The sequence below is a fragment of the Ascidiella aspersa genome, chromosome 4 (genome assembly GCF_963924565.1).
Source record: "Ascidiella aspersa chromosome 4, kaAscAspe10.2, whole genome shotgun sequence".
Lineage (NCBI taxonomy): Eukaryota > Metazoa > Chordata > Ascidiacea > Phlebobranchia > Ascidiidae > Ascidiella > Ascidiella aspersa.
The window spans coordinates 18,638,808-18,665,508 of NC_139450.1; the positions used below are offsets into that span (position 1 = coordinate 18,638,808).

Sequence of the window (26,701 nt, forward strand, 5' to 3'; positions counted from 1 at the left end):
CTGGGGCCTGGCCCCTAACCCCATAGAGTTGCCCGGAAGGGCGCAACAGTGTGAGTTATATTTGGTTGGCGAAGGTTTCTGGCTAGATATGTCTGTCAAAACCACAAACTAAAATTCCAATCAAAAGTATATTGTTATAATGTGAATTAAAAGATTGTCAAATAAGTGGCTTGTTTTGCACAAGTGGCTGGTTTTGCAGAGCGTGAGAACACCGCCAGCAAGACTGACTGTTTATAGATTAAGAGATTGAAAGTTAAATGACAGGTTTGAAATGAGGCACGTGGCGCAATATGGAAAACATTATATCATGAAATATTATATTATCCAAGAAATAATACATTTGATTATGCAAAAGCTAGAACGCGCTAATCTAAAACCCTATTTATCAATTCGCAATATGACTTAATGATAATACGACTCTAAGATTTGGCTTATGGCAATTAATTAATTTGGGTGTTAAATGTGTTGATAAACACGTAACAGTTGGGTTACATCAGGGGTCGGAAACCTAGAGCTCACGAGCCATATATGGCTCTTTTTGTGTCGCTTTTTGGATGAAAGAATCTTTGGATGAAAAAATGTTGCTTGCAGCAAAATCTAAGCTATTATTTCACTAACGCTTTCCTAATTTATTTCCTTACAAACAGGATTAGCGCGAAGCACCAAAAATTTGTTACACATAGTAGTAAATTTTCGGTGCTTCGCGCTAATCCTGTTTGTTGTTCGAGACTACTATCCCATCCCGTTTAAATCTCTTAGTATCCAAAAGGTTCTATTCTTTCAACGGAACTCTGTAATCAAAGTTGTGCTAACTTAGCTAATTCATTTTTGGTGCAAAATATGTTCTGTCCTTTAAATGAGAACAAAATAAACGGCCCTGATCAATTTACTATTTTTCCAACCTATAACTAGATGTAAAAAGTGTTATGCAGCTCTCATGGAATAAAAAACAAGAATATTTGGCTTTTATGGCTCCCTTAGCTAAAAAAAGTTCCCGACCTCTGGTTTACATCCAGGCTACGTTTTAAAAATTTTAATATACACAGTGTAGTTACTACACTATTTTACATTACTAATGATCAGTATTAAAAAATACTGCTATCAAATCGCAAATTAAAAACTACTTTTAAAAAAAAATAAAAAATAAAACGCTGATAATCACCACCTATTCTAAATATCAGTGTTGCACACTAGCCACTTTACAATAAACTGATTCTAATTCCAACCAAGTTGAAAACTTGCGAAAAGTCCATTTAAACAAATTAATTTGTTTGTTTTGATGTACGCAACTATACTTTTAATACCTTTACTTTACCCCTTGCAAGTAATATTTAGCAAAGCAAATACCAAAATTAACATTTAAAAGTGATCTGTTTTAGGTGAACAAAGTTAGGGAAAATAAGACACTAAGTCAACAAATTATTTTATTAAAACAGTCAAACGTCATATTAAAACATGTTACCTTTGAACCATTAAAAATTGTGACTTAAGTCGTTTAAATGCTTCTAAACATTGCGAAAACCTATAAATCAGTTGTGTTAGTATCAGTAATGGTTAGATATACCCAATAAGTATGAACTTGGCCAACATTAACAGAAAAATTTAGGTATTATTAAAGTAGAACATTACTCTCAGTTTATGTCGAATTATTATAACCACTTGGCAGAGATAGATTTGTGGTTTATATCTAGGTAATTGAAAGTCTGAATATATATATGCTTGCAAAAAATCTTGGAATTCCGTTAGGGGTTATGATTATAGAATATCTTCTGGAGCTTATTTAGTTTGCAGATTTGTATGCCTTTACCTCATCAGAATTCTGCTTTAAAATTTACCAGTATATAAATCTAACTAATCTCTTTTAAACATGCCAAAATAATTGATTAGAGTCAGATAAGTATTGATTTAAACCAAAGAGTCTCTAACAATTAATTTTTTGTTATTGCATCTACATAATAAAAGAGAAAGTTTGTGAGATGTGTGCGTGGCAACATGTTCGTCCAGTCATTTTCCAATATATTTGTGTTACATCACAATGGAAATGTTACGTCACACTCAATGCGATTAACAACATGGTACAATGTTGCCAAGATTGTGTTTAAGCATGTATCCCAAGCCCAGTGTTAGTTAGTTAATTTAATATAGGTATATTTAGAAGTTTTTGTGGACCCCCGGTTGAAAACCACTGTTATAAACTGTGCTAACAAACGTGTGCAACGTTCCAAGTAAGACTTAAGTTTAACAATGCCAAATTTAGGCAGAGTTCGCAAAATATTGCGTTTGTTGTCACAGTAAGTGAAGATAGTCCAAGTTTAATTTACCTGCCAGGAAGAAAAAAAAAACTAAGTATATTTTAAAGATAGTCCAAGTTTTAAACGCAATTACCTGCCGGGAAATAAAAAAATAAAACTAAGTATATTTCCTTAGTAAAGTAAAATTTTAATGTTTCCAACTAACATTATTATGTTTAGGAACTTATTGATGCCTGTTACCGCGTAAAATTTAGGTAGAGTTCGCAAATTTACGAAGAATTTTATTTTTATTTTTAAGCCGTTTGTTAGCGATAGTGATTGAGGCCAAAGCCTAATGACTTCTTACAATGTGTTTTCCCACGCAATACTTAGCAGAGTTCACTTAGCAGAGTTCGCGAAAAAAGCTTTATTGCAGCAGTTAACAGTAAGCATTTATTTTTTCAATGAGGATTTTTCTCACGCACCGGTACGTATTTTTTTCTCAGCACCGGTACGTATTTCCTTAAATAAGACGCTATCAATCAAGTCTAAGTAATTGCTGCTGCAACCTACAGTTTTACGTTTGGGAGTCATTCTCAATTGACAAATGTCACATGTTTTCGTTACTTAAAATATGTATTACATGCTTAGCCAAATGTTGTGCGCTATAGTCGAATATTTAGTTGTACCATTTCATAAACATCACACAGCATTGCAGTTTGGTTGCATGTCAGATCCAAGGGGCGCGCGTGCGACTTCTCGCAAAACTTCTTGACGAAAAGGGTAAAACGTTTTTAAACATTTATCAGGCAATAATCTACGTGACCGTTAAAATCAAGTCAAGTACGTTGCCTTGGTAAAAGTAAAATTTCCTGTGGCCCTTGACACGGGGTTCAGGCTTTCCACTAAGACTGCCCGGCAAAACCTCGCCTTACTGTATATATACCCTACTTAAACGCCGGGTGGGCCATTCCGTGTCAATTCACACAGTCAAGAAATTCAACCTCTCCGATTTTCCTTAAATTTTACACACCTTTTTACTAACCTGTATAATAAACACCTGCAAAATTTGAGCATAATTTGTTGAGAAATGCGAGAGTTATGAAGCTTTTAGTTTGGGGGGGTCTGCCGAGGGGGCGCAATTTTTCTATTTTGGACCATGTTTGACGCCCTATTACTGCTAAACTAAATAAGGTAACAACCCAATTTTTATACAGGTGATAGTACTTCTACCAAATATTAAAAAAACAACATAATTTACATTGTTACTCTAAAAGGTCAAAGGTCATAGACATCCAAAGTTGGCCTTTCCGAGCACTCGGCTAAAATTTTTCCTAATTTTAAAACCTCGCCAAGACGCCATTTTTGATTGGATTTGGCTAAAAATGGGTTGAAATGTTGTTTATAGAATTCTCTCTGAACTGCAAAAATTTCAGTACAAAATATTAAAGGGGTTGGGAGATATTTATTGTAAAACATGGGTTGAAATAAAAAAAAGAAAAAAGTGGGGTCCTTTTAATATCCCGGTTACCCATGACCCCAGTGAAAATTGGCACTGAAATTTTGTCCACATATTTACTAAGATATGACAAGTCTACCATGCAAAATTAATTCATGGTTCTCAATGTTTTCTGATAGAAATTCTGTGTCAAATTTGGACAAAAACACGAAAAATTACAAATGAAAAAAAATTAAAATGTATTTGTAATTGTGTTTTTACCAATTGTTACCTCACAAAACACAAGTGTTATACTTGCGACTGTAATGTACAACTTAATAACTGAGTATTTTTATATTTTTTGGCCAGATTACTGTATAATTTACAAAAAGTCATGCATTTCTTGCCATGCACACTGCCCCATTTGTTGTGCTATGTAAAACCTGAAATGGCAATGAATTTATAACTAGAAGCAAACTATAACTCAATTTTATACAATTCAAAATTGTGAAATAATAATTTGATTGTGACATAGATGCTGACATAATTACATTTGGCAAGAGTTTCGCCAAATTAAGCCAATGGGGTTGCGGACCAAAAGTTTGAGAACCCCTAAAATAGAGGTGGTCAATTTTTTAGTTTAAATACAATATATTGTTAAATGTTATAAACAGTTAGACGGTCGCACCAGTTTTTTATCTTTTATAATAAGTTTAAGCAATAGGCTCATATTAATAGAATAAAATTGACTGAGCATCTAAAAGCCTGGATGACTTTATTAAATCAGTGTGTGTCCCCTTTCTTGCTTTGAAGACCCATTGCTTCATTAGAAATTCATAAAAAATATACTCGAAACAAAATAAACAGAATTTAGCTGATGATGAAGTTGTAATATTATTTGATTTTTTGAGTTGTCCAAGATGCCGTGTAGGGGTTCCATTTGTACATCAGTAAATGTGATGGGATTGGTGGAACTACTAAAAGATTTTTTTGCATGTGCAAGTCTTCAAGCAGCAACCAACAACCAAATTTTTACACCACAAGATCTTTTCCAATGGGCACAAGATCTCAGTTCTGGGATTTAATATATTTTGGCTTTTCCTCAACTATTATTAAGACCTCAACACAAAATTTGAATTGGAAAAGATATGCATGGTGTAAAACAACAACAGGCAAAAGATCACACCATAGCTTCATTCCACAATCATGTCAGTCTTTAAAAATGCGTTGACTGTCAGATGATATTTCATTTGTCCTTGTGGATGTGAAACAAGGTCAATTACAACTGCCGAAAAATGATACAAATGTAGGCCAATATATGGCTTGCAGATTTCATTCTGATTGGTACAATTTGGTTGTTGGTTGCTGCTTGAAGACTTACACATGCAGCTAATCTTTTGATGGTTCCACCAATTCTATTACATGGAATTTTGCCATGAGAATTAGCAAAGAAATGCCACTCAGTTTCAGTTTCAGTTTCAAAATCCATTAAATGATTGTAAAAATACTTTTTTGTGGGTTTTGTATTGTAAAGCAGCACCATCATTAAAAAATATCTTTTTTTTTGGAGAACCAAGTGATTTGATAATTATTGGAATTATTTGGTCAATGAATACATGCACTGTGCTTGTTAAACGTTCCAAATAATCTGATATTGCAAGCGCAAGCTTTTTGACGTTAAAGCTCCATATTTTTTGTAGTATATTACAAAAGGGCGAAAGATTGTTGAGTGATTACTATTGAACCGCTCCACGACATCTTGGACAATAAATGAGTAGTTCTCAGCAAAATCGAGTAATATTACGACTTCATCAACAGCTAAATTACGTTTAATTTGTTTCAAGTAACTTGATTGTGATTAACTAATGAAGTGATGAGTCTTCGAAGAAAAAGGTGTCACACAATGATTCAATAAACTCATCTCGGCTTTTCAGATGCTCAGTTAAGTTTGTTCGATCACTATGAGGCTATTGCTTGAACCTTATTATGAAAGATATAACTCTGATGTCTTCATCTAACTGTTTATAACATTAAACAATATATTGTATAAACTAAAAATTTGATAACCTCCATTTAGGGGTTCTCAAACTTTTTGTGCCGCACCCCTATTAGCTTAATTTTTCAAAATCTTGCCCCTCCCATTTTGGCAATGTAATTATGTCAGCATCTATATCACAATCAAGTTGTTTATTATTTCACAATTTTAAATAGTATAAAAGTGAGTTTTAGTTTGCTAGTGTAAATTCTTTGCCATTACAGAAAATAAGGTTTTACATAGCACAACAAATGTGTCAGCGTGCCTGGCGAGAAATGCAATTTTTATAAAATTATACAGTAATATGGCAAAAAATAGAAAAATATTCCAGTTATTAAGTTGTACACTTGTACATTACAGTTATCAAGTATAACACTTGTGTTTTATGAGGTAACAATTGGTAAAAACACAATTACAAATACATTTTAATTTTTTTTTATTTGTAATTGTTCATGTTTTTGTCCAAATTTGACACAGAATTTCTATCAGAAAACATTGAGAACCATGAATTAATTTTGCATGTTAGACTTGTCATATCTTAGTAAATATGTGGACAAAATTTCAGTGCAAATTTTCACTGGGGTCATGGGTAACCGGGATATTAAAAGGACCCCACGTTTTGCTTTTTTTCATTTCAACCCATGTTTCACAATAAATATCTCCCAACCCCTTTAATATTTTGTACTGAAATTTTCGCAGTTTAGAGAGAATTCTATAAACAACATTTCAACCCATTTTTAGCCAATTGCAATCAAAAATGGGGTCGTGGCGAGGTTTCGAAATTAGGGAAATTTTAGCCGAGTGCTCGGAATGGCCAACTTTGGATGTCTATGACCTTCGACCTGTTAGAGTGACAATGTAAACTATGTTGTTTTTTTAATATTTGGTAGAAGTACTATCATCTGTAAAAAAATTGGGCTGTTACCTTATTTAGTTTAGCAGTAATAGGGCGTCAAACATGGTCCAAAATAGAAAAATTGCGCCCCCTCGCCAGACCCCCCCAAACTAAAAGCTTCATAACTCTGGCGTTTGTCGACAAATTACACTCAAATTTTGCAGGTGTTAATTATATAGAATAGTGAAAAGGTGTGTAAAATTTAAGGGAAATCGGAGAGGTTGAATTTCTTGACTGTGTGAATTGACACGGAATGGCCCAGGTGTTTTGTCTAGTTTTAAATAAATCACAATGATTTATTGCTTTACTGTGTATATATGTAGCATTAAATAACATTGCTTTTATACAAGGTAAATTTACTCCATTGCACAATGTACAAGGACAACTATTTTTAGCCAAATCATTGGAACAGAATAAAGACTGGTTGGTTTTCTAGTGTAGCTATTTCTAAACTATTTCAGTTTCGTTCATTCCTGCCACAGAATGCTGCATTCCATTCACGAAAATGAGAAAACAATACAACCATTATATCCCAACTATACATTACAATATTTTATGATACTTTGAATGTACAAGATTCATCTGAGCTGTGTGTTGTGATTTAAGAACTTCCCCCATACCTGGTTAGGAGAAAAAAATCTTTAAAAGCAACAACCAATTGCAAAATTTATTTTAATAAACAGCAATGTTTAACACAAAATTTATAAATGAAAACTGAATTCAAAATAAACCATTCGCTATAAAAATTCTGACTTTATATTGATTTAAAATCTGGTCAGCAACTGGGTTTGTTGTGTATTTGGTTCAGCAATTATTGTTGCCTAAACAAACATGCAAGTACAACAGCTGCACCGAATTGTTGGATATGTAAACTTCAAATAAAAAACATGACAAAATTTGAATAGGTATATGACTAAGTTGCATTTTTGTTATTTTGAGACATGAAATTTATTACGGTTATGAGTTTTATCACATACTGTACATTTTGGTGCCGGTCAAGAATCCTACCACTTATTTGTTTTTACAGTAATGAAACGGGTTGTCAAAAATAAAGTTGCAAGGAAGAAATACATATGGGAGAATAAATATAATAATAGTATTACTTAACAGCAAAATAATCTAGCAAAGCTAGCAATTCAGGTCACACACTGACCTGAATTGCTAGCTTTGCTAGATTATTTTGCTGTTACTGATCAGGAATTAAGGTCGACATTTATCTTGCAAGGGTCAAGGTGATTTCTATTATTCACATATTCAGTGCAACAATAGTATTACTTGACCCATTTAAACCCAAACACTAACTCGCACCATGGCCCTAATAACGTTAGAAATGCAAACCGGATAAAAATGTGGTAGGATTGATGGCCTTTTATTTCTTGGCAAAAACTAGCAACACTGATCAAGATATTATAATCACAGAGTGTATTGTATTACAATTATATGAAAATTTATTTTCTTGAACATGTAACTATAAAATATAATTAAAAATGATTTACCGCTTGAGATAACGAGCATCTTCAGTTTGCATCATCATTTTAAATCACTAAAAACAAGCCTGCCTTTGTTAAAAAAAAGAATGCTAAGTGACACTACCATAAATAGCTCATTGGCTACTGCTAAATGATAAAACAAAATAACATGTGTTGTTAATTTGGCATGAATTAATAATATTACACATTAAAACTATGACCAAGTTGTTGAACTTTAGATTGTAAAAAAATCGAAGGTTACCAAGTAGGTTTAACAGTTTATGCTAGCTAACAGTGAAAACACACAAGGCCAGTTTGCTGTATTAGTTAATAAAATTTTAAACTAGATGTTTATACTAAATAATTCTCAGTGGTCACATCGGTCAACACTACACACTATTAGAATAGTGTCTTTCCGTCACTCGTCACACTAGGCTGAAAAGCGTATAGCCGTGGGCCTATGCCTACACTTGGTCGGATCATCGCGAAATCTCCCAATAATGTTTGTTTTCTTGTTAACTGCAGCGGTTGGTCAATATAATTATTGATTTGAACAAATAGAATACTATAATGTATTTGTTTTAACTTGAGTGAGCATAACCAGAAACATAATGGGTCTGGGAAAATATATTATATATATATATATATACATGTATGCTTTTAGTAGTTTGTCAATTGGGCGGTTCTCTGTCGTTTGTGTTGCCATATTTGGTCTAAAATTAGCAGTAGGGGTGGTGCGTGACCCATGGAACATGCGAATATCGCGCCACCTGTTGGCTAAACAGAACAAAATTTTGGTTTTGGTTAAGAGATTTTGTGTACATAACTTCGTCAAAAAAGTTCTACAGCGTACTTTGGGAAATGGTTGATTTATTACAATTTTTCACTTTTCTAGGTGAAAAATGTACTTGTTAGCTTGATATTCGTAAGGCGTTTTGATAGTCGTTAGATACAGTGAATTTTTTTTGTGAAGAGAGGAAATATCTACATATTGAAGGTTAAGTTTGATTTATTTGGTTCAGCGTACTGGCTAGCCACGAGTAATTTTCTTAGAAATGGCGTTTAGAGGACCAAAGGAACAGTCTGTTCCTCAATCATTTTGTGATCATATTCTTAGATTTTAAGGAAAGTAGTAGCCTATGTCAACTTTTAAGACCGGAACATCTAATAAGGGGTTGTTCTCTGAGGACCAGGACTGCGGACTCGGGACTCGAGTCCGACGTGAGCATGCGCAGTACCTTTGTTAAACTGTTATGGTCGCCAACTGTAAATTGTAAAGGCTGAATAGCATATGGTTGATATTTTCAAACCATTTATTGTAAGTGGATGAATTATATGACACCCCTTTGAGTGGATAGCTGAATATCCGCCGAATTTAGTTACCGGTACGTAAATTGGCGGAATACAGGCTGTTGAGTCAGAGTCGAACTCAGGACTGAACGAAATCGCACATTTTTGTCCATGTAGGTACCCATAGCTGTAAGCTTTCCAAAGAAAACAACCTAGAGTGTTTTTAGTTGATATTCGAAAGATATTGCGGAAAAACAAATCCGTTCCATGGGTCCCGAACCTCCCCTAGAGCAAATAGCAATAGAAAATGTTTATCACGCTAAATCGTAAGCATATACCAGTGTTTCTCAAACTATTTTTATTGGGACGCCTTTGAAATATTTGAATTGGTGCATTTTTGCGTAACAATAATTTTCAATGCACATGGCAGGTTAGGTCTAGGATATAATAATACTTTTAAGCATTCTATTTCCGTAATTGAGGGAAGAGCAAAATGTACTCATTATGCGACGCCCTTGAAAAATTAAAACGACGCACAGTTTGACAACCGCTGGCGTATGCCGGTAGGCGTACTTAGGATACGACACACCAAAGCATGTCTGCCGAATGACTTGTCCAGTAGCGAGTGAAAGCGATTTTGTCCAACCCCCACCGATTAGGCGCACGAAACTTAAACTAGTCAAACTCAAGCTATATTGTACTGCATTGAGTTAGAGGCAAATGAAATGGAAACCTTATCAGTAATGAAGCTATAAAAACCCATCACGCGATTAATACAGCAACGCAAGTACTGGGGTACATCCGCTGGCCTATATAAAAAAAACAGTTGTGCCTGACACATGTTATGCAATTTACGACTCTCTGTGGTCGCTTTACATTCAGAAAGTGACTAAACAGATCTAATAATTTTTATTATTGCACTGTTGTCATTCATGACAAGCATGTTAGGATTTAAAGTCTACACGTGGCGCCGTGCCGAATGCCAATTTTGAATGCCTATGTTTTCTTCCTGTTAAGTTGAGGGATTACCAGTGTTGTAAACAAGTTATTTTCAACTAACTTAAGACAGTTTTTATCAACCTTTTTTTGCGGCGACCCAAATATTAAGTGTAAGTATGAGGACTAAGGTTTGGCGACCCAATTGTTTTTCTGTGTAAGCGAACAAGAAATAGCTTCTAGAATTTCGAAACTATACGTTATTTGTATTGGTTCTTTAATTTTCCTAATTGTGAAATTTTGCTCAGAAACAATCTCAACAATCACTGCAGTCATCGACCCAAGTGGGTCGCGACCCATCGCTGAGAAGCACTGACTTAAGACCTAGTCAAGCCGCTGTTAAAAAATAAGTCACTTGTAAATGGTAGGCTAAACTCGTCCAAATATGAGCCAACCAAAAATAACAAAAACGCAATAACCAACAAGCAATTGTTTTATTTGCAATATTCGAGTAGGTATTATCTCAAATTGTGTCCAAATTCATTTGAAAAACAATGACATAAGTGCACTTAAGTCAAAAGAAGACGCTACCACAATGCCATGTGCGTGTTCTCTTTTATTGCATTGGCTCCCAGACACGGCATTCTGATTCACATGTCATAGAATCGAAGCCCGCAGTTCGAGTCTAAGCTATGACCTTCGATAGGTCAAGGCAGGGCTTTGGAGCCGGAGCCCCGGAGCCGTGCATTTTTAACGGAGCCGGAGCTGGAGCCGGAGCCCCGGAGCCGTGCATTTTTAACGGAGCCGGAGCTCTACGTGAAATTTAAATGGAGCCGGAGCAGGAGCTGGAGCCAGTTGTTTAAAAAATAGCTCCGGCTCCGATGTATTTCATAAGATGCTATGCTACTAGCCTTCCACTAATAGCTGAATTCACATAATTTAACAGCAACCGTTCACAAAATTAAGAATTGTTGCCTCTTTGGCGCACCTTTTTTAACTAACCATTGTTGTGTTTCGTTTGTGAATATTTTAAAACGCTAGATATTGCAAATTAAGCGTCCAGCCTTAAACTTCAGTTCTTGTCGTAATGGAGCCGGAGCTGGAGCCGGAGCAGTGGTGTCAATAAGCTCGGGAGCTGGAGCTGGTGCTAACCTATGACAAAAGAGAGCTCCGGAGCTGGAGCCGGAGCCGTTTAACATTTACGCCTGCTCCAAAGCCCTGGGTCAAGGGTCACATTGGATGGACGAGTGGCATTGGGTGTGCGAAATCGCTCCCAGCGCGACTTCATTTGCTGGTTTGGTGTATTGGGCAGCTTTGGCGGTTCTTCATGATTTTATTGTCAATGGGGGAGATCCCTATAATTTTTATTATCCTTACAAAATACTCTTTAACAGCTTTTGTCAGAGTAACTTTCGTATTTAGTTCCTATGATATTGAGAACACCCACACGCGTTTGTACGTCGTTACATCCATCGCCCTTCTCTCACCAAACATTACGATGGCCCATACAAAGTCGTTCAGGCGTCCAACAAAAGGCGTTACTCTCGATGTTGAAGGTCATTTACAAATATCGTCGGCTGCCAAAAACCGACTCACGCCGATTTGACAAAGCCTGTTGCAGTCACGCTGCCTCAAGCCAGAAAACGATTAAGACGCAAGTACTGTACGTTCACACCCCGCAACGCCACGAGGCTTGATACATGTCCCCTTCCGGGGTGGGTCTGCGGCGTTCATTGTTGCGTGTTTGTTTACGATCAGCGAAGCGTCCAATTTACTTTTTATCTTATTAGAGTGGTTGTGTTTTGTAAGCGAGTGCTGTGTTGCGCTTGGGCTTTTCTAAGACTCGTCATCTCTAACAAAGCACCACGGACAGTTTTCAATTCGATAAAACAACAGTTAAGACCCGAAACAAGTAAACAAGTGTACGATTCCCAGTAATCGACTTTCAAAATGACCACAAAGCCATGGAACAATACCTCTCCGTTCCATCTCGTTTTAGTATGTCTCCGTTCCACCTCGTTTTAACATCAGCGTCATCATGCGATATATACAAGAAAATTGATCCATTTGCTGGAAAAGACCTGCCTCAACTTTCCATCCGTGTTGCAAAACAGTTGTGGACATAACGACACAAGCAGCAAATCTTATTTCTTTTGCGTCCCTTGAAGAAAAATAGCCCAAAGATTCTGCAAACATCCACTTTTGGTCTTCCATGTACAAAGTGTATCCCACAGTTCCAAAATTAGTTATTCAAAACAGGATTCCATTTGGAACAAATGGACTGCGTGAGAGTTGATTTAGCGGATTCAGGCCGACATACGTCTATGCCTAGGCCAGGGGTGTCCAACAAGCGGCACGCGTGCCAAATGTGGCACTCGACCAAATAAAAAAAATGACACGCAAGCCTCCCTAAATAACTTAATTTGCTATTCAGCCAATTGTAAAAAATACCTAATTTTTTAATATTCAAAATATAAAACAATCGCCGCAATCACGACAACTAGCACTTACTTCTAATACTATAACATTATATTGTAGTGGAGGTTAGCATTCACGTAACTATAAAGTTTGGTGTGAATAAACAAAAATCAAGTTAGCTCACCGACGGACATTTAGATGCAGTAATGCGCACTGCCTACCTACACGTTTATTTGTAAAAAAAAGGTTTTATAATTAGAAAGAATTTTATTACTAGACTTTGGCACGGGAAGAAGTTATAGGATAAAAATTGGCACGCCGGCATGTTAGAGTTGGACACCCCTGACCTGGGCCCTAGACAAAATAACGCCTCGATCGTAAAAAACTCCGCTGACATTAATAGGGCGACTATTTTTACTTTTACATGTTTTTCTTTCGCTTTTCATTAGTTTTGCATACTCCCCAGTACGTTAATATCTGAAAAAACTTTCTGCTTTTGTTGTGCCGTTTGTTTGCAACGCAATCTTGTATGGCTTTTTAAATATTTCGACCTTAGGGAACTACTGATGCAGAACCAAATCGCCGGATGTTGGGTTCTAAAATTAAAAGCTAACTAATGGAGTCCTTACAGCTGGGGTTCTACATTCGTCGATTCACAGCGCTACAATTTTTCTTAAACCTCCTTCACAAGGTACATTTTGGCTTCAAAGCTGTCTTGTAACTGTTCCCATGATAACCACGTAAAATCCATAAACAAGTTTACGTACTATAATTAAGCTAGATAGACGGACCAGCGTAAAAAATGAATCAAGATTCTATTTCGAATCAAAAACAAAATAGAATCACGTTTATAATATACAACAAGTAACAAATTTGATGGGATTACTATAATGACTAGCACAATAAAGAGCTTGCTAAGGCTATCACCAAACTACCATATAGGTATGAAAGCTTGTTTATAAAAGTATTCTCTTTTTTAAAAACAGTTCAGGGTGTGTTTCTTCTGCTTCAATGTTCAACGCCCTTCAACTGAAAAAATAAGTGAACAGATGTTTTTAGTACAACATGATTAAATATAAAACACATAGAATTGTTGAATAAAGGTCTTTGTCCTAAATTATAATTCTATTCTTGTGCAGTTTAGTTAACTTGGTTCAAATCTAGCAAACCAGGGCTAGTGAAGTTAAAAAACTTACTATAATCTGATATGTCGATTGTGTCTGGTAACTCTGTGACGTTTACTTCAAACCGGTCTTGAACATCATTTAAAATTTTTGCATCAGTTTCATCGGAGACAAAGGTAATGGCAAGGCCTTTGGTACCAAATCTTCCAGCTCGTGCAACCTAGAATAGATGAATGGTATTTGTTATAAACACAATAATAATAATTAAATGTTTAAAAATTTAAAAGTTGTCTCATAACAGTTGAATTGCATTCAACACAAATTTCAGAATGTGAACAGCAAGTTTATAATCATAGACAAAATACCTTTTATCAAGTTTTATTAGAACAAATTCTCACCCTGTGTAGGTAAGTATCAGAGTCTTCAGGCATATCGTAGTTGAACACAATGTTAACTCGCTCAATATCCATTCCTCTTCCAAACAGGTTAGTAGCAACCAATATTCGGCGATCAAAATTCTAATTTCAAACAAACCGATATTAATAAAATATATCTGTATTACCGAGAGTTTCAAAACTGCAAGTATATGGAAAAAAAGTTTATATCTTAAAACAGTTCCGCAGCACCAGTGGCGATTCAAGAAATTTAAGGGGGGGGGGCTAATTTTAACTTAGGGAATTCCCCAATTTTCCGTCGATCGTTAACGAATAACGACTTTAAAAAAAAAATAATCAGACACCGCCAATTAACATCTAGCAAAATCGAACTTTAAGGACACAAAGCACGTGCATCGTTAACCTCAGGCGAAAAACTAAACCAATCTGATAAATATGTGTGATTGATTTTGGTAGAATCAGGTTGTCACCTGCAAAACTAACCAAATGAAGATCGGTTTTCCCCGGGTGTTATTATGCCACGATTAGCGCAACATCTGCGTTGAGCAGCTGCGTTTGAGAGAAAATAGGTTGTGTCAATTACACACTAAAGACGTGGTTTTAGGATATGCCGACAGAGAATAGTTTTGCGGTAACAATCATTACATAAAAAAGGGCACTTTGAAAGTCACAGTTAGCCATCTCTTAAGACAGTGGTTCCCAAACTGTGGTATGCGAGAGTCTTTCTGGTGGTACGTGACTAACTTTAGCATACATGTAAATTTGCGAAAACCTTTAAAAGTAGTATTGTCCTCTGTATATTGGTATTTAAATCATATTATTATTGAACTACTATAATTTCTTCTAAAATAGAGGAATAGCGAGAGAACTAAATTTTGTTAAAAATTTAGGAACATGTCTAAACGAAAGTACATCAGGGTCACATAAAGTACGGGTTTATAGCTATTGAACACAATGGAGAAGCTCTTTCACAATGTGTATTTGTATGAAATATGTTATCATGCTTGAACCGAGTGATCAAACTAGTAAATTTCGTCAAAACATCTGCCCTTAGGTGGTACGCGAGAAAAAAAGTTTGGGAATCACTGTCTTAAGAGAATCACTCTTTAAGAGAAGCTTTAGTTAAAAATGCAGTTTTTACACCAACATCAGATATAGACGTTTTTAACGATAAGACGACTTTACTTTGCGTTGTCATTTGTCGAATAAACACCCTTGTTATGTTAACCAGCCAACCTGAACGAATGACGAAAGAAAAAAAAGGCCTGCGTTTAGGTCAACCAAACAAAAGACGAAAATCAACGTTTTGAGTTTGATTTTGGTTTAACATTAGCTCAAGACGCGTGACCCAATTACAATAAAAACATTAGCGCTTCAGTAAGTTTGGTAAACCCTGACAAAATTAGCTTTTGTGCTAGTTACTAGAAAAGAGAGAGAAAAAAAATATGGTTACCAAACATATGGCTTGATTGCAAGCAATAAAAAAACAATATTTTCCAAATTATAAAATGAGTCCAAGCCAAACTCAAGGGAGGGGTATTTATTTGGCCCCAATTAACTGCCCTGTTGAATTCAAGAACCATGAAGATAAGATGAAAAAAAAACAGAGTTAAAATGCATTGCATGTGCAGTAGAAAGAATATGCACTTGAACACCAAAACACATCTACATTTAGATACAAAAATAGAATTAAATGGTGAAACACACAAACCTTAAAGAGTTGGTATCTGCTGAGTCGCTCCTCCTGATTCATTGCTCTGTGTATGTCAATGGCAGGAAAGTTTTGTTCCTTGAGCAGCTCACCAAGAGCAATGCACCTTTGGACAGACTTCACGAAGATTACAACCTACCGAAAAATAATTTAGCTTCAGAACTATTATTCTAAAATTATTAACCATAATAACCTATAGTTTGTCAGTGGTTCCCCACCTAGTTTTTGGACCAGTAAAATTTCAAAACTAATTGTGCAGATCGGTGTACGTTTAACTTGGTTCTATTTTTTTTTAGTTTAACTTTAAAGCAGTTGGGCACAACACTTGCAGCAAAGTAGACCATTAACTCTATGCGACATCACAATACTGCAAATTACAGAACTGTCCAAGTTCTAAATTAGATGGACAAGCCTTCAACATCCTGAATTTTGCAATAAAGATATAAAATTGTAATAAGTTTGGCGGTCCAGCAGTAAGGTTGACGCGAACCAGTGGTTGAGAACCACTGGTTTATATTATACCTGATTAAATTCTAGGGCGTCAAGCAGATCAAACAGCTTTCTATTTTTCTCGTTGTCCTTCAGCTTAATGTAGTGTTGTTGCAGACCATGGAGAGTTAACTTCGCTTCATCATCAACATACACTTCCATGGGCTGAAATTAAAACTTTTACCATGAAAGAAAAATTAAGATATTTCATGTCAAGAGAGTTTTCTAAGCCAAGCTATAATGCAGTTATTCTCATTGTAGCGTTGCTGCTAGTTTCACTTCACATAGGCTTTTTTAACTGTTTACCATTGCTTTACCTATGTGTCTCAAAATCAATTAAGTTAACCAAGCAAACATTACTCTTGTTTGGGCAATTATTTCATACAAGAACAGAATACATATTGGAAGGGGTCAAATGAAATCTGAAATACAATTCAAATAAAGCGTGATTCTACATATATATAAAATGTAAATAGCAATTGGTAAAAGTAGGAATAGGTTAGGGTACATGACAAGTTGTATTTATTTAATAAAATGTTGTAAACAAATATCTAGGCATAGTTATGCCTAAAAACGTTTTAAAGGAAAATAAACCATGGTATTTAATCGCTTGGTGGGTCAGACCCAGCCCACGGGCTGCTCTCACAGCATATTCTAAGTTGTTTTCATACACATTGAATAACTCTACTAAATATGAATAACAAATGAAACCAGTTTTTAATAATAACATCAAACGGTGAAGCTTTCTTGAGTAGAACCCACACTGAAATGATTCAAAGATTCCAGTTTGAGTAATCAAGGTAAAACTCAGTTGCATGGCGAAATATCTTCTGGTATCATGGACCATCCAAAGATAACAATCCAGAGAAGGGTGGGATGGAAAAGGGGTAAGGAAAGAAATAACTAATGGATAGGTTGTTGGGCAGCGAGAAGTATAGTGGGTAAAACAAAGAATGGGGGTTGTTGGTTGAGTGAGGAATATAAGGGATTTATAAAACATGGTAAGTAGGTAGTATAGAAAGTTTGCAAAGATAATCATTTCTGTAGGTCCTTGGCCCCCCTGGACAACCCATTAGGACCCCCCAGGGTTGCATGGCTGAAGATAACAAGACACTTTCATTTCAGAAAACCATTTTTCAAGAAATTGCTTCAAGCAGCAGGAATTTTAATTACATCTTGCATGAATTTTTTGCAAACTGGGCGAATATCTTTGCTAAGTGTTGCACTGAACATCATCACTTGTTTCTCATGTGGAGTTAGACGGAATATGTCTTGAACATCCCGGCGCATATCTGAGAAATAAATGAAATCCAAAGTTTAAAATTAAATATGGGTTCAACTCATTTTTAAATTAGGCTTGTTTATAAAAAAATTGTGATCAAGTCTGCACATGGTTTGTTCTAAGATATAAGATTAGCTTTGGAATCCTAGGATTCCTACCACAAAAGGTAATGCTAAAAAAGAAATAATCTAAGTGCAGCCTGTTAGTCAATGATATAATAATAAGCATTTTGTTGAGCCCTTGACTCAAGTCTATAATATAGGTTTTGTATGAATTCCTTGTGGTCATACAGTGATATATTCTGTGTATGATGGATAAGGTTTCAATAATAATTTTCGAAACATTAAGCACACAATAGGTATTGTGCCAATTCACACATCCAGTATCATGTGACTCTAGCTTCGTAAAAAAAGAAAAAAAAGACAACACCAACCCAGCTGCTCAAGCATTTTGTCACATTCATCCAAAATGAAATGCTTTATATTCTTTAGATTTAGAGAATTGGATCTAATCAGAGCAAGTAGCCGCCCTGGTGTTCCAACCACAATGTGTGGGCAGTTACTCTTTAGGGTTGCCTGGTCCTTTGTGATTGGAAGTCCACCAAAAAACACCGCAATCTAAAAGCAAACCACCATACTTTTAATCTACAGCCATTCTGGCAAAAAAAAAAAAGACTTCGGAAAAACAAATGCTAGAGAATAGTTCAAATTGTACAACACATGTTGTTTATAAAACAGTTCTATTCTATTAAGTAAAAATAGCTGTACCTTAATGGTTGACATGTATTTTGAGAAGCGTTCATATTCTTTGCTGATTTGAAAGGCAAGTTCCCGTGTGTGGCACATAACCAATACAGAAACCTACAAATAAAAACAGATGATTAAACAAAAAATTACGCCCAAAAAACACAATAAGTTTAAAAACATTTTTACAGAAAATATTGAAGATGTCCAGCATTACCTGTCCATCAACAGGTTCCAACTGCTGAAGAGTTGCCAACACAAAAACTGCAGTTTTCCCCATGCCAGACTTTGCTTGGCAAAGAACATCCATTCCAAGCACAGCTTGGGGTATGCACTCATTTTGAACTATAAACCAAGGGTTTATCTTTAAATTTGGTGGCAAGTTTTCACAAACTAGATGTTTAAATCAATTTTTTTAGATGAATAGTCCCAAGAATTGAAAATACAGAAATGTGGTGTTAACTCTTTCAGTTCAGTAAATTCCTAGTATCTCTACTGCAGTATTTCAATGTTAATCTTGCTGCACACAATCAAAAATCAAACTGCCATACCTTCTGAAGGATGTTCAAAACCACAATCAACAATAGCCCGCAGTAACTCTGGTTTTAGAAGAAAATCTCTAAATCCAGAACTGTGAATAGATACATATGTTCCCTTGACATCTTTTTTTTGTTCCTTTCCTTTTTCTGCACCCAATTCATTTGTGGTTTCATGCTCCTCTTCTTCATAATCCAATAATTCTTCTGCATCAGTCATAGTTAAATATTTGGTTCTGAAAAAATGTAAATTGGAATAAAATCAGATAACTTAACCATGGATAAATCAGCAGACACTGCAAACTTTTAAATTACTTTACATTTAGACAAAAAAATCTTAATTTTGTGCTAATATTAAACGTTCACTTAATGAAAAATAAATCACATTTAACATCATCACCTGTACAACATTTTTACAAATTGATTTTTAATTGTTTATATCTCCATTGAAGGCGTCTGTTAAAATATTAAATTGTACTTAGTCTAGGTCACCTTTTAGCATGTACATTTCTGGTTCATTATAGAATGACCATGACGTAGAAAGTAGAGATTGACCGATATCACTTTATTGGACAGATACTGATGCTTGATTTTTACAATTTTTTTTTAATGGTACTTGATACAGATTTTTTTTTATATAACTGGGAAATGCTAAAAACTTGAATTAATTAAAAATAAAATCTCAATTATGTTTTAGTTTGATTACCTTTATTAATTATTATACTATTACCCTATTGACTTGACGTGATGCCAAAACTGAAATTTTTTTCATCAAAAATGGGTAAGTTGTTGGGTTGTACAGGAAAGATTATATAATATTTTGGGGTTTCAAATTTTCAATTTAGGGAATTCCCCGTTAATGACAGCGATTGTAATGATGTCATATGCCTTTCATGGCGCAACGGTGAAGAAGCGATGATCTATTTCCAAAGACATCGTCAAAACGTAAACAAAGCGGACGTAGAAAGATCATTCGCGCAAAGCGCGAAAAATTTTTTGCACTTTCAACGTTAAACGGCCAAAAAGTGTTTGAAATGGACTTTTGTATAGTTTGTCAAAAAGGGGGTGGGCGGATCCAGCCCGCAGGACGTAGGTTGCCGACCCCTGTCTCACACCGACATTTGATATTAACGCGGACAGCAAAATTCGAGAAACATCAGCACCGCCTAACTCGACGTTTTTAGCGAGAAAAAGGCGGAGACCGCTTGATTTATTGTTGCTGATTGTCGAACACACACTTGCTGATCAGCCAACCCTAACGAATAACGAAAGGCGAAAGAGAAAAACTATCTGGCGTTTACGATCGACCAAACAAAAAAAGAAAAACGGCGTTTTTCCTTTGATTTTAATTTCGCATTAGCTTAAGACGCGTGACCTAATTACATTAAAGACATTGCCGCTTAGAACGGTGTGTAAAACCCTTACAAAAAAGGGGGGGGGGGTCCGAACCCCCAAAACCCTCCCCCTGGATATGCCACTGCATTAAGCGGTTATTGTTTTGAGAAAATACTTGAAAGTTTGTTCATTTTTTTATTACACTGACAGCGTACTCCTATTTGACAAGAATAATCACAATTCGAGAAGGGGTGGATTAGACTCATAGCCACAAAATCGTTTTGTTTCAGGCAAAACAAAGTGAAACATATATAGTCAAAATGTATTTGAAATTGACTCTTGTCTAGTTTGTGAAAGGGGTGGCGGGCTGTAGGTTGCAGACTCCTGTCCTAGGTAATTGGCTAGATTCCATATATTTTGTATTAAAATCTATTGTTTGTTTTTGCTACTTTAACTATGAATCAGTTTAAATAAAAACTCTCAAGACCGAGCTCTGAGCAACATGACCTGGTAAACGACCAGTTATAATAGTTTACATCAAAATATTGTGTTTCATAGCTTATGAATTATAGCTAATTACTAGATTGTAACTAGTCTGGCTAAAACACTGTAAAAAACCTTCTCAGGCAATAAAAAACTAGTATAAGTTAGTATAATCATAAAGATGCAAAGCTGACCACTCTGATAAAACTGTATGAAATCCTTGTGGCCATGCAGAGATACAATCAATACATGATGGATAAGGTTTCAAATATACTTTTGAGACAATTAGCACACAACAGAAACAACGTCTATTTTCAGAACCACTATTATGTGACTCTTTGTCTCTTTACCAACTGGCCCTTGCTTGCAAAATGATCAAGTCTACATTTCCGTTTTTTTAAAAGAAATTTGTGTACACACTTCTATTTCTCACAAAAGCTAAATTGTGACAGGTTTTCCAAATTAAGATGGACACTCAAGATCTTGGCGTTAAGTGCCATAAAATGCAGACTGACAAATGCATGTTATTTCTTATGTTTTCCTTTAACTATTTCAACAGCTTTCCTCCTAAGTTTGATCAATGAATGTTTTTTATGTTTCCCTTTTTCACTATGTCAACAGCTTGGCGCTGGTCTAGAATCCTACCACATTTGTTTTAACACTTAGAAAAAAAGTTGCCATTTGTCATAAATATGTAGGAATAATACTTGGCCCACCCAAACTCTCACCCTAACCCAAATTTGTTAGCAATAGAAACTCTGGACGAAACTGTGGTAGGATTCTAAAGTAGCGCCCCCAACAGCTTTCCTAAGTTTTAAACAGGGCTGGGGAGCCACCGTAAAATAGCATTAGCTCCGGCTCCAGCTCCGGAGCCATCAGGCAATTATTAAATGGCTCCGGCTCCAGCTCCGGAGTAGTAAAACTCATATCCCTTGGCTCCGGCTCCAGCTCCGGAGCCATCAAACATACACCCAATGACTCCGGCTCCAGCTCCGGTGCCACCAGTCACTTATTCAATGGCAAGTTTTAAAAATTGCTTTTGTCTCACTAACGTTGGAGATGGAACAAAATATAATTTCTTAGCTTTAACACCACAAATTGAAAAATGGCTCCAGCTACACAAAAATAATAAAAATGGCTCCAGCTCCGGCTCCAGCTCCACAAAAATAATAAAAATGGCTCCGGCTCCGGCTCCAGCTCCACAAAAATAATAACAATGGCTCCGGCTCCGGCTCCAGAGAAAATGCTTAGCTCCGGGCTCCGGGCTCCGGGCTCCAGCTCCGGCTCCGGCTCCCCAGCCCTGGTTTTAAATGATAATTTTTTTATAGAGCTATTATATTGGCCTTCAAATTTTTACCAGCATAACTTCAGATTGGAAAGTTCGCTTAATGGGGAGATAAAATCTAAATGGAAGAGGTCATGCGGACGACAACCCGAAATTCTACTGTAAACTGCCAGGTGTGCCGCAGGCAAAAGAAAAAATATTTCAATATATATATCTTTTTACTTTACTATTAGGCTTTTGGCAAAGTATTATGATTACTATATTAATTCTTCCATACTTATTTCTTCCTGTTATTTAATTTGACAACTTGTTTTGTTACAGTATAAATTAGTGGTAGGATTCTAAACTAGCGCCCAGGATTGTTTGCCCCTTTTAAGGGTTAGGGAAGTTAAAAGGTTATATACCGGCCTTTTTCCAATTTAGAAGTCTAATTTAGGCTTTATTTCGACATTAATATTGTTCTAAATCCAGCCTTCAGGCTGGGCAGGTCCTTTAAGATTTTTAATTATGAAGCCGTAATTAGGGTGTTGGTTAGAGTTTTGTCGTTGGCCGGTCAAGTAATATTAGATTTATTATTACTAATAATCAGGGTTACCATCTGCTCAGCCAAAAACATAAGCACGCTACTAAAGATCAGTGACAGATCCAGGACTCCGGGGGTTAAATCCAAGGTTTCAGAAATAACATTATAAAATAAAAACTTGAAAAACAGCTATTTTTGTATGCGCACTAGCTTAATCGCGCGAAGCGCAAAAAAGTGAGTTTTTTAGGTTAAAATTGGCATGTTAACCATCCTTATTTAATGCAAGCTTTGTTAATTTTTTCATGCCAGAGCGCACCAGTTATACACCTTTTAAACCAAGGGTCTTAAACACGCGGCCCGCGAGAACATTTTGTGCGGCCCGTGTAGAAATTTTGGATTTCCAAGTAGTTAACAATATTTAAGTGCCACATATCTTTTTTTATCAGATTTGAAAGTTAAAATTCACTCTAAAATTGCTTCAAAAAACTGAAACTATACTCACCAAACTTCACTGTCATATCACTTTCAAACGCTACCATTTAGGCGGTTAAAAGAACTACTATTACGTCACATTGCCTATTCAACTCTGTAAAGTTGTCACAATAACGCTGGAAAGTGCGTCAGTCAGGTGTTAGTGTAATTGGTCATCTCATAATGTATAAATTAATTGTCGAGTTGTAGGCTTTGATTGTTCTACCCTTGTATTGAAATAAATTTCTATAGCTTAAAAAGCTAAATTACACTTGTCTTTTGCTTCAAAAATGATAAAAAATAACAGACGGAAGAAAAGTTTTTCAAGATAAGTGGGAGGAGTTATATTTTGTCACTGCGGTCAGAGGTACTAGTTATTGCCTTATTTGCCGGCAGAAGATCGCTGTTATGAAGAAGTATAACAAGGGTTTGCACTTCGAAACCATGCACCGCAATAAATAATATGCTTACCAGGGCAAAGTAAAAAAATAAAAAGTTAAACCAGCATTTTGCAAACAAAGAATTTTCTTTGCCAATATTAGGCAGTCCACATCTGCAAGCAACTCTAAGATATGTTTCTGCTGACAATTTAAAGCCTAATATAGAGATCCTTGTCCTTGAAAAACGCTGCCAGAACAAATAACTATAGCCTAAAATCAGCCTACATGTGTTTATATTTTATTGTGTTTTGTGAATTGCGGCCCTTGGGCATTTGACACGTCCTCATTTGGCCGTCAGAGCAATTTGAGTTTGAGACCCTTGTTTTAAACGGTGGTGCATGGCAGCATGAAACGCCTAATTCCGACCCTGCCTGGTAGTTAAGTTTGGTTCACTTGGCAGAGTTTGGCTTGTAATAAAATTATTCATTGAATGATTTACTGTAATGCATCTAGCAATTTTTTGTTTTTTCCATAGCCTCTGGGCTGATTAGCATTTTGACTGTACTGACACAAAAAGAAACTAATATAAGACAACCTACGCACACAACTCTAAAATAAGCACGTTTTTTAGAAATAAGCAAATTTGTTTTTTTTTAAGACACTGCGCCCGAAAATAAGCACAAATCTCAGAAATAAGCACGGTATGGTAACCCTGCTAATAATGCTTGATCCACCTAAACGCTAATATTTATACCATCGCCATACCGGCGTAGGCAATAGAGTGCATCAAAAAATCATGAAGTAAAGCCAAAACAATTTAAAGTGCACTTTGTCACCTTTGTTGCACCCGTATTTCGGCGACGGTAACCCGGACCCTAACAATATGCGTTCAATGTAAGTGGTTAATAACTAAAATAACGAAGGTTGAAACAGTATGTTAAAAGTTGTAAAAATAAAAAACTATAAACGCTTTGCATGAAAATTAAATTCGAACAAATGGAAACGTGACATACTTATTTCTTCGAAGATGGTAACCTTCAAAGTTCAAACCAAGGTAACAATAGAAGCAGTATCTTTGCCTTAAACTACAATTGCTACGAAATATTTTAAAGTTCAATCATTAAGCATGTGTTTTTTACTGCGAACAGAAACAAGGAATGTTCACACTTACCGTTTAACGAAGATAACTTTTCAAGAGGTTGTGAGAAGTCGACCTGCTGCCAGCTTGAAACACGTCAAAAGAACATACGGGAGTGCAATGAATCACGTGATAAAAACACCCGCCTGCCGTCACGGTTAAATGTTTTTTTGAAATATTAAGGACATAGAACAATAAATTTAAACTTTTAGGCTTGTAAGTTAAAAAAAAAATTTAGAAAACAAGAAATATTTAGACATTTCTAATATAATGGTTTAATTCAAAAAACCCTAATTTACCTATAATTTTGCCATCCTATGCGGGGATGAAAGTAAAAAATGTTTAGCATCAAAGCGCATAATAATTTTAGAGATAATTCCACAAAGTTACTTAAACAGGCAAACCTAAAAAAAAACTTTGTCGCAATTGTCGGTATGGACTGTGCCAAAATATGCAACTAAAATCTTAGGCCAAATACAAAAAAGGTAGCGACAATTGTAACTCTAGTATAAGGGCAAGGCTAATCTGGTCTGGAGAAAGCAGGGAGTCGAGCCGTTTGAAGTTTTCGGTTTAGGTTCGGTTCGTGTTCAAAGATTTTTTTCGAAATCCGATTCAGTTTAGGTTTCGGTTTGGACAATTCAAAATTTCCGGTCAGCTTCGGTTCGACTATAGTAACTGTACTGTAGTTATTTCAAAACCGGTTTATAAAGTTCCGGTTACTACAACATAGGTTTGACAAAATGCCAGAAAACAAATGCATAAAGTTTCGGTTCCGGTTCGATTCCTGGGGAAAAGCCGCCATTTGAAGTTTTAAAATTGCCCCTAGCTAGGCCATTCCATGACAATTTACCCGGCTATGTGTTGGAAATTTTCAGATTGTTAAAATTGCTTCTTTCTGAAAAAAAAAACGACGTAGGCCTATGTGTAGGCTATTACCCCAATCTGTAAAAATATTTGGCTTAGTTTGTCGGTTAACCGATGCCGGACGAACGTTTATAACAAGAGAGAGACGGAGCAACGTGCGCGAGCGAGAGCGCGTCTCAATCGAGCTGTGTCACACTCACAACAATATTGAATTAAAAGAAAGTATTTTTCTCCTAGACAGGAATAATGATTTCGAGTATAGCGCTCCGTTGAGGCGCGTTTTCCCTTGGGAGTTTGCCAGCGCTACAGCCACTTAGTTCATTGATTTTCATCCTTTCATTTTCTCGTGGACCAGTGGCATAGACAGCCGAAAATTTTGGAGGGGCAAAAATTTGAACTTTTTTTGGTTTAGCTTTTGTCATTGTATGAACTGCCGTATCGAACACAAATAAAAATTATAGCACACCGTAGCTTCATATTTGCGTGCGAGTTCGTTCGAGAACAACAGGTGTTTCTAAGAACAATTGTTTTATGACGTAACTTTGTGACGTCATTTTAACGCGTACTCGCTTTATGTGGTGGGCCTTCAATAGCTTGGAAAAGGGTACTTTGGGCCGCGACAGAAAAGTTTTCCGACCACTGGTAAGAGATTCCCTCAAACGGTCTCGAAAAACAATTAGGATTCGCGCGAAGTGCCTAAAATTGGCTACTGTGTAATAACAAAGAAAATATAAAGTAAGGAAAGCGGCCGTGGCCGCCTGCAGTTTTATTCCAATCATGCTAAGAAATGATAGCTAAGATTTATCTGCAAGCAAGATTCTTTTATCAAAAGAGCCATATGCTTTCACAAAAAGAGCCATAATATTATATGGCTCGCGAGCGACAGGTTCCCAACCCCTGCTGTGGTGGCTAGAAAATAGCAAGCAGCAAACATAGCGCATTTGGACGTAATAATAAGGCACGCACACTTTCAGTCATCAACTTCAACTTTAAGGATGGTTAGAGGCCGTTTGCGTCAGCGCCTGTTTATTAAACCTGTACAAGGACAACATGGCACCGAGAATACCATATCACTAGGGCGCTAATTTTTTTACTTGAGAAATAATAAATTTTGATCTAAAATGGACTCCAGCCATAAGGCCGAGATAAGAACAACTCCAACGTCAGAATAAAACACAATTCGGAATAAGGCCAAAATAGGATTAGTACAAGTCCTAAATCCTTCGGAAT

At 36.0% G+C, this 26,701-nt stretch overlaps 2 protein-coding genes across 2 annotated transcripts in view; both read right to left on the minus strand.

The window, feature by feature from the left end:
* Positions 1-8,172, minus strand: part of LOC146148537 (kinesin-associated protein 3-like) — a 27,447-nt gene extending 19,275 nt beyond the window's left edge. The window contains exon 1 of the mRNA XM_083387034.1: positions 8,096-8,172. Coding sequence (XP_083243160.1) covers positions 8,096-8,133 — 38 coding nt within the window. The 5' untranslated portion in view covers positions 8,134-8,172. The remainder of the gene's footprint in view (positions 1-8,095) is intronic.
* A 5,338-nt stretch (positions 8,173-13,510) lies between these two features.
* LOC146148538 (spliceosome RNA helicase DDX39B-like) lies at positions 13,511-24,720 on the minus strand. The gene is made up of 11 exons (XM_083388594.1): positions 24,641-24,720; positions 19,008-19,228; positions 18,674-18,801; positions 18,481-18,573; positions 18,147-18,330; positions 17,605-17,723; positions 16,465-16,596; positions 15,943-16,077; positions 14,235-14,354; positions 13,909-14,056; positions 13,511-13,741 (listed from the first exon to the last, which is right to left on the minus strand). Exons 2-11 carry the CDS (start codon positions 19,210-19,212, stop codon positions 13,728-13,730), a joined length of 1,278 nt encoding a protein of 425 aa, XP_083244720.1. The 5' UTR covers positions 19,213-19,228; positions 24,641-24,720; the 3' UTR covers positions 13,511-13,727.
* Between the last annotated feature and the right edge of the window lie 1,981 nt (positions 24,721-26,701).

Coding starts and splice junctions, on each gene's coding strand:
- LOC146148538 (XM_083388594.1), bottom strand. CDS start 19,212: ATGACTGATGCAGAAGAATTATTGGATTATGAAGAAGAGGAGCATGAA. Junction 18,574..18,673: donor TGGAACCTGTTGATGGACAG/GTAATGCTGGAC, acceptor TTTTATTTGTAG/GTTTCTGTATTGGTTATGTG. Junction 17,724..18,146: donor CAAAATGCTTGAGCAGCTGG/GTTGGTGTTGTC, acceptor TTTATTTCTCAG/ATATGCGCCGGGATGTTCAA.